The sequence below is a fragment of the Rhinichthys klamathensis genome, unplaced genomic scaffold (genome assembly GCF_029890125.1).
Source record: "Rhinichthys klamathensis goyatoka isolate OS25496 unplaced genomic scaffold, OSU_Roscu_1.1 h1tg000018l_1, whole genome shotgun sequence".
Taxonomy (NCBI): Eukaryota; Metazoa; Chordata; class Actinopteri; order Cypriniformes; family Leuciscidae; genus Rhinichthys; species Rhinichthys klamathensis.
Genome location: NW_026606569.1, coordinates 1,551,043 through 1,559,796, shown reverse-complemented (window position 1 = coordinate 1,559,796; position 8,754 = coordinate 1,551,043). Strand labels below are relative to the sequence as shown.

The 8,754-nt window shown below is 46.8% G+C and overlaps 1 protein-coding gene across 1 annotated transcript in view; it reads left to right on the top strand.

Moving 5' to 3' along the window:
* Positions 1–2,289: 2,289 nt before the first annotated feature.
* LOC130070680 (tripartite motif-containing protein 16-like) overlaps positions 2,290–8,754 on the top strand; it is a 36,113-nt gene continuing 29,648 nt past the window's right edge. The window contains exon 1 of the mRNA XM_056235167.1: positions 2,290–2,877. Coding sequence (XP_056091142.1) covers positions 2,308–2,877 — 570 coding nt within the window. The 5' untranslated portion in view covers positions 2,290–2,307. The remainder of the gene's footprint in view (positions 2,878–8,754) is intronic.

Genomic DNA, 8,754 nt, shown 5'->3' with positions numbered 1-8,754 from the left:
GCTGGCCAACACTCGGAACCGTACAACGTGACCGGGCGTACAACGGTTTTATAAATCTTGCCCTCGAGTGATATGGGCATTCGGCGATCACAGAGAATGCTTGTGACTTGTCTCCATTTAAGCCATGCTGTGTTGACTCGGGCTCGGGCATCAGGAAGAGAGTCACCAGCACTCCGGATTAGAGAACCAAGATATTTAAATTCGGTGACTTTATTTAATGGCTGCCCTCCAACTCTGATTGTCCCGTCGGTCTGGGGTCCGCACTCCATATACTCGGTCTTTTTGATGTTAAGGCGCAGTCCGTGCGCGTCTAACCGTTTATTCCAGTCTTGCACTTGACGTTCAAGCCCCCAACGGGTTTTGTCAGCTTGGAAGATGTCGTCGGCGAATAGAAGTGACCATGGCTGAGACACCTGGATATCCCCCGTGGCAGTATCCATGCAAAGGATAAAAAGAAGTGGGGTGAGGGAGGATCCCTGATGCACGCCCACGGTAGTCGGAAATGTTTCGGACAGACCTGCAGGGCATCGGACGACGCTGGTGGTATTGGTATAGAGAAGCTGGATCCATCGTACGTACTCTTCGGGGGCACCGTGAGAGTGGAGGGAATGCCAGATAAGATCTCGGGGCACACGGTCAAATGCCTTCTCGAGATCGAGGAAGGCCATGTGTACTTGCCGGTTCTTCTCCCGATGTCTCTCTAGCAGCAGCCTGACGCCGTGGATCGCATCAGTAGTGCCGCTTCCTCTAACAAATCCGCACTGATTTGGACTAATGGAAACGATCTTCCGGAGGCGGGTGTCGATTACGCGCTATTCGCTGATGTCGCCTTTGCCTTTCCAGATCGGGACCGTTACGCTGGCAGCCCATGTTGAGGGGATGGTACCCTCATCAATGATCTTATTAAACAGTCGGGTAAGGACTTCAGTGCCTTGGTGTCCGAGTATCTTCCACGCCTCAGCGGGAATGTTGTCAGGTCCTGGGGCCTTTCCTTTCTTCGTCTTTTTTACTGCAAACTCGACCTCGACATGGCTGATCTGCGGTACCGGCCCGGGGATGGGTGCGCTGCTTGCGAGTTTGTAGATTCGGTTGGCTCCTTCAGGCGTGTCGAGCTGTGCGTAAAGCACGGCATAGTGTCGGGCCTTTGCGGTAGCCACCGCCTTCTTCGCTATCGACTTCTGTCGTCTATACTCATGCTAATCGTCGGCCACCCGCGAGACACACCATAACTTGAATGCGGCCTTCTTTGCCTTCGTAGCTTCCTGTAGAAGACTTCATTATAGAAGACTATAATGTGTTATGTGTATGCTAAGCCAAAGATATGTGTTTTTAGTCTAGATTTGAACTAACAGACCCTGCGTCGAAAACATGTTGTGGTACAGCAGCGGAAGTGTTTGCATTGCTTTGAATAAAATGGCAACTTCTTTCTTTGTTGATGACAAACACAAACTTTCTTGTAAAAGCAACAGAGTCGCACGATAACTACGTCAATGCGATGGCATGTGTGTCATCACTACGACACACCCCTTCCTGGCTTTTGTTCACACAGGGCGCGTTCCGAGACTGATCCTGGCAATGTTACTAGGTCCCCATCCCGTCATCGATTCCGGGACATGTTTGCGTTCACACAGAAGGCACTCTAGCAATTTTTATGGCAATTTCCCGGGAAGCCACACTGACAGAGTTCCTGAGTTTATGGTGTTGACTGCCCCTCTTGTGGATTTTGGCACAGTTCTGATGAAGTCATCAGTGCCTGACACTATCATTCTTCTGAAATCAATACAAATAATTCTGAAAGTTTTGTCTGTTTTCATTATTGGTGCAAATGCCTCCATACTAATGCACTTGCAAAATGAGAAACATTTGCTAAAGGATGGACAGCGAGAGGAGATGGAGGGATATTCAGACACTTCAAAATGATGAAATGTGGGAAAACATGTGAGTCAATCCATTTTAGCAAGAAAAGCATTAACCCTAACATTGAAATTATTTAATATTTCATGATACACAAAGTAAAAGTAATTAGGAGTATTAGTGCACCTTTTAAGGCTGTTGATTTTCGTGATCTTTCTGAGACTTGTTTAGTGGATGTTTTATTTTCTGTGACCTTTAGATTTGCAGACTTTAGTCTTTTACACACAGGAAACAGGAATCGCTTGAGTTCAGAGTAATAGAAACCTGTTTTGCACACGTCAATCAAACACAGAACCAGGAAACAAGAAACGGTTTCAGTTCACGGAAAGAGAAAGAGAAACTGAACTCTAGTTGAGCTGTTGTGTGTTTGTGTCTCTGTATTTATGCAGTAAAATGGCAGAAGCAAGGTTTTCTCAGGATGAGTTTCTGTGTCCAGTGTGTCTGGATATTCTGAAGGATCCAGTGACCATTCCCTGTGGACACAGTTATTGTAAGATCTGTATTACAGGCTGCTGGGATCAGGAGAATCAGATGAGAGTCTACAGATGCCCTCAGTGCAGACAGACCTTCAGAAGAAGACCTGCTTTAGCTAAAAACACCATGCTGACTGAAGTGGTGGAGAAACTGAAGCGTAAACTTCCTGCTGACTGTTACGCTGGAGCTGGAGATGTTCAGTGTGACGTCTGCACTGGAAGAAAACACAAAGCCATCAAGTCCTGTCTGGGGTGTCTGAACTCTTACTGTCAGAGTCACCTTGAACAACATGAGAGTTTCTTTAAAAGAAAGAAACACAATCTGACTGACGCCACTGGACGACTGCAGGAGATGATCTGCCAGAAACACGACAAGCTCCTCGAGGTTTTCTGCCGCACCGATCAGAAGTGTATATGTGTGCTGTGTATGATGGATGAACATAAAAACCACAACACTGTATCAGCTGCAGCTCAGAGGACAGAGAAACAGGTATGAACTTTGTACTGGCCTCGTATTTTAGTAGAAGTGTTTATCTTGCTCGGAACAAGTCTTGATACCAGTGTAGCGCCCCCTATGCTTTGAGTGTAACCCTAGCGACGCTTCGGATTCTTTAAATGTGTCTCTCGACTTGCAACTATGCAATAATGTTATTCTTTCCCTTTCAAGTCTAAGAATATATCCCTCCTAATTGACTGTAAGCAACACAATTTGGTAAGTGTAACCAAAACAATAAGATTTATTCACAAACATAATAAAGGAAATATTAAATTAAAAGAAAACACTTGTATTAAATCTTAAAGGATCAACAAACTTCAAATGTAAATCGACACTTGTCACTTATTACTTATTCTATCTTTCAGAAAATAACTAAAACTCAATAAAATTTCACTCTGTAACTTTAAGTGAATTAAATCACTATATATTATCCCAATAGAATGCAAAAGATCAATAACAGAATAACCTTTTCAGTTATCTCACATAAATCAGCAATAACACTTCTTAATACTCATTTTATCTGTTTGTAAAAATGAAAATCTTTAAGGTACCTTTTGAGTGATCACTATATATATGTGTGTGCGCGCACACCCCCACACTGTAAAAGTCACTATCCAACCCCTTTGTTGCAGGCCCGTACCGTTGCTAGAGTTCGCTGTGGCCTAGAAACACAAATTACCTCTTCACTCTTTACTCTAGTCAACAAACCACAGTTCAGCAGATCTTCATTCTCCGCAAGCACATGCGAACACGCTCACCATCTTCTTCTCCGACAGCAGCAAACAAAATCCAGATCTCACCCGATCTAGAACGCTCTGATCAGAGTCCAGCGAATCGGTGTCCTCTTCACACGGATAAGATACCCAACGTGCACGTCCACAGCATCTAAATGTCCGTCAGTCCAACGTATTTACACATACTAAAGTATCTTTCATCACTAGGAAATAAACACCTGCACGAACTCCTGTCTGGAGTAAATAGTAAACTCTTATTTTTGAAAGTCCTAAATGAATGAATGCACAAATTGAACACTTATAGAGCACTTAGATTACATTTTTTCACTTCAGCGATCAGAACACTCTCTTCGCCTTTTTTCCTCGGGCCTCGTTTTTTTTGTGGATACGTCATCGGTTCGGTCTGAGTGTCGCTTCCGGATGAAGGGGGTTTGAAACTCGCGCCACCTTCTGGGTGTTGCAGGAGTAGAAGCAGCTGTAGTAGTTTGTTAGAGAGTCAGAGAATTAGAGAACTCTTATTGTCATTATTGTGTCATATGTGTTAGGGCTGTATAGGCTATTGTTACATTATATCAGGTTAGAATAGTTATTAATAATAATTAATAATTGTTATTATTAATTATAGTAGCTATATTATAGTCTTTGTACAGTAATTAGATAAGATTATTTGGATTTTTGGTAGCTTAGATTTTTGGATCTGGACTGGACTGCTTTTTAATTTGGATTGCCCTTTTGGATTTGTTTGCTTTTTATGACATCTTTCTTTTTCATGGTAATGGAGCCAGCAAGAAAGAGGAAATCCTCCCCTGTCTGGGTTTAACAGAAGCATCAGTATCTTCATTTATACCCGCTGGCACTGACATCCTCTGTTCCTTGTGAAAGGATATTTTTCCAAGGCTGGAGAGGTTTTGTTCAAGAAGAGGAATTGTCTAAACCCCAACACACTTCAAAAAATTCATTTTCTCAATAAAAATATATTGTAATCCTTCCTGTATCCACCCCAAACTGCAGTGTTTACTGCAGTTTACTTTATTACACTTCCTCGAGTCCCTCCACCATAAGCACTGCACTCAACACAGTCACTTTTGTTGTTCATACTGTCACTATCCAATTTTGTTTTGAATAATTAATTAACTGTGTGTGTGACAGTTGTCTCTGTACAAGTAAATGCAGACAGAGAAAGATACACGTTTTATTTCATTCCCAGGCAATGGACACATGTCTGCACAGATCTCTTTATTATTGCAAATGAAAGGTTACAGAGATATTAACAGTGAGAAGAAGATAAATAAATAAAACAGAGCGGGAGGTGGGCGGGTCATTGGTTCAGAATGAATTAATTTGCCTGCTTTTTCTTTGCACAGTAGCAAGGTGTCACTAGTGAGCAATGCTGAATGAAGCTTCGAGTAATGAACCTTTTGGGTGAAGCAATGGCCTGCGAGGTCTCAGTGGTTCAGGAAGCCTCATCTTGCCATCACTACTTAAGAGTTAAATGCTTAATAAGAGCTTAAGCAGTACAAATATATTATAATATAAAGAAGAACTATGAGGTTCACTATTTTTGTTTTATGAAAATTATTATTTCTACCTGTAATACGGATATTTGTTTCTCTAAATACTCGGCTATGTGTAAATGTGGCCAAAGACTGACTGAACAGAAGGGAACTTAATACAAACACAGACGAACATTGATTAACAGAACACAGGTGAAACATGATGATGAGTAACTAAACACAGGTGATGCAGATGAACGTCCCGGGTTACGTATGTAACCCTAGTTCCCCGAAGGGACGGACGCTGCGTGTAATCGCAGTGGGAACGCCCCAGCGTGACGCGTCTGAAGCATGAATGAAATCAGTCAATGGAGAGAATGAGCGTACGGCGAGTGACGTCATAGACCAGGAAGCTATAAATATCCCCTGAGCACACAACACGCCAGCTTAAAAGTCACTGAAGCAGCGACCCAAGGGGATGCCGAGAGTATGGCAGGACACGCAGCGTCCGTCCCTTCGGGGAACTAGGGTTACATACGTAACCCGGGACGTTCCCCTTCAGGGACTACCGCTGCGTGTAATCGCAGTGGGAACGCAATACCCACATCCCCATACGACCAAATCCCCGTCGTGTGTCATTAGGAGACACAAGCCGACGAGAGAACCTGAGCCCCGGGAGTGGAGCTAAGGTCAAGGGAATAAAATCTGACGAAAGTGTGCGGTGAGGACCAGCCTGCCGCATCACAAACGAACGTCCTGAAGAGAAGCTCCTGAAAGAAGAGCTGTAGAGGCAGCCATACTCCTGGTGGAATGCGCCCTTACAGCCAAAGGTGAAGGCTGATGGGCCGAACCGTAAGCAAGCGAGATGGCCTCGACCACCCACTTGCTCAACCTTTGCTTAGATGCAGGACACCCTCTCTTAGGTGACCCAAAACAGACAAACAGTTGTTCCGATCTCCTCCACAGAGCAGCTCTGTGGACATACGCATCTAAAGCCCTAACAGGGCACAGCAAATTAAGTTTCCTCTGGTCTGACGTCAGAAAAGGCGGAGGACAGAAAGCCTGCAGAACTATAGGTCTAACCAAAGTGGTCGGCACCTTAGGAACATAACCTGGTCTCGGACAGAGAAAGGCCTTAACCATACCAGGAGCAAATTCCAGGCACGAGGGAGCCACCGAAAGTGCTTGAATATCACCAATCCTTTTTAGAGATGAAATAGCAAGAAGAAGGATAGTCTTAAGAGTAAGAAACTTTTCCGAAACTTCCTCGATGGGCTCAAAAGGAGCAAGGGAGAGACCTTCTAAGACGATGGCCAGATCCCAAGCTGGTACCCTTGTGCGAACTGCAGGCCTCAGCCTCAGGGTGCCACGAAGGAAGCGAGATATAAGTGGGTGTTTCCCGAGGGAACCTCCACTTGAAGGGGCGTGGTAAGCAGCTAAGGCCGCCACATACACCTTCAGTGTGGAGTGGGATAACCCTGTGGAGAGACGGTCCTGCAGGAAATCCAGCACTGTACCAACCGGGCAGTTAACTGGGTCCTGCTGGCGCTCTCCACACCAAGAGGTGAAAAGTTTCCACCTCGCGGCATATAACTTCCTCGTGGAGGGAGCTCTGGATTGGAGGATGGTCTCAACGACCTCAGCCGAGAGACCAGAATCTATGAGCTGGGCCCCCTCAGAGGCCAAGCCCACAGCCTCCATAGCTCTGGACGGGGGTGAAGGATCGACCCACTCGCCTGAGAGAGCAGATCTCTCCTGATCGGTATCTCTAGGGGAGAACCGTCGAGGAGAGACACTAGGTCCGAAAACCATACTCGGGCCGGCCAGAACGGGGCTATAAGCAGGAGACTGAGCCCGTCCCGGCGAACCCTCTCCAGAACTCCTGGGAGCAGAGCGATCGGGGGAAAAGCGTACAGGCGTGACCTCGGCCACGGATGTACCATAGCATCCAACCCCAGTGGGGCTGGCTGGCTGAGAGAGAACCACAGTGGACAGTGTGATGTCTCTCGGGACGCAAATAGGTCTACCTCGGCACGACCGAAATGTCCCCATAGGAGCTCCACCACCTCGGGGTGAAGACTCCACTCCCCGGGCCTCGGCCCCTGCCTCGACAGGATGTCTGCCCCCTGATTCAAATACCCCGGGAGATAAATAGCTCTGAGAGAGAGAATTTTCCCCTGGGACCATAGAAGGATCTGACGTGCCAGTTTGTAAAGCGGGCGAGAACGCAGACCCCCCTGATGGTTGATGTAAGAGACCACCGATGTGTTGTCTGTCCGGACAAGAACATGGTGGCCTCTTAGGTCTGGGAGGAAATGTTTCAGGGCCTGAAACACTGCCAACATCTCTAGACAATTTATGTGCCATAGACGGTGATGGTCCCCCCACAGACCCTGAGCCGGGCGACCACTCATGATCGCCCCCCAACCCGTGAGAGAGGCATCTGTCGTTAGCATAACGCGACGACAAGGAGCTCCCAACACAGGGCCTTGGGACAGAAACCAAGGATCTTTCCACATAACCAGGGCGCGATGACACCGTCGCGAACTCATGATCATGCGAAGCGGATTTCCCCTCGGGGAGAATCCCTTGGTTCTGAGCCACCACTGTAACGGTCTCATGTGCAGGAGGCCAAAAGGTATCACGTTGGACGCAGCTGCCATGAGACCTAACAGTCTCTGGAACTGTTTTACAGTGGATGACCGGCCTAGCTTGACTTGATCTACTGTGGCAAGAATCGAAGCAACACGAGCAGGTGACAATTGTGCCTGCATCGTCATCGAATCCCACACTACACCGAGAAAAGTGGTTCTCTGTAATGGAGAAAGAACACTCTTCTTGGCGTTGAGTCTCAACCCCAACCTCTTGATGTGAGCCAGAACGACATCTCGATGCCGAACCGCCTGTTGTTCCGATTGAGCTAGGATTAACCAATCGTCTATATAGTTCAGAATACGGATGCCCTGCAGCCTGAGCGGAGCTATAGCTGCATCCATACACTTCGTGAACGTGCGGGGTGACAGTGCTAGGCCGAACGGAAGAACCCGATATTGGTACGCTTCGCCCCCGAAAGCGAACCTCAGGAACTTTCTGTGTTGAGGGAGGATAGATACATGGAAGTAAGCGTCCTTTAGATCTATCGTGACAAACCAGTCCTCGGATCTGATTTGTGACACGATCTGTTTGAGAGTGAGCATCTTGAATTTGAGCTTTCCTACAGTGCGATTTAAGACACGCAGATCTAGAATGGGACGCAGCCCTCCATCTTTTTTCGGAACGATGAAGTACCGGCTGTAGTATCCTAACTCCCTGCTGGGTGGAGGAACCCGTTCTATAGCCCCTTTTTGCAGCAGAGTTTTTACCTCCTGTTCTAATACCAGAGCCTGCTCGGGGCCCACCACCGTGGGCAGAACCCCTCTGAACTGAGGTGGACGCGTTCTGAACTGAATAGCGTACCCCTTCTTTATAATATTCAGGACCCACTGAGAAACATTGGGAAGCATTTCCCATTCCGCCAGGAACTCTACTAAGGGAACCAGCCTCTCGAGGCTGGCCTCTGGATGAACATCCCGAGTGACAGACACAGCGCCCTGTAACATACTGGCAGGAAACAGCTGGTCTGAACACTCCACAACCCTCCTCGG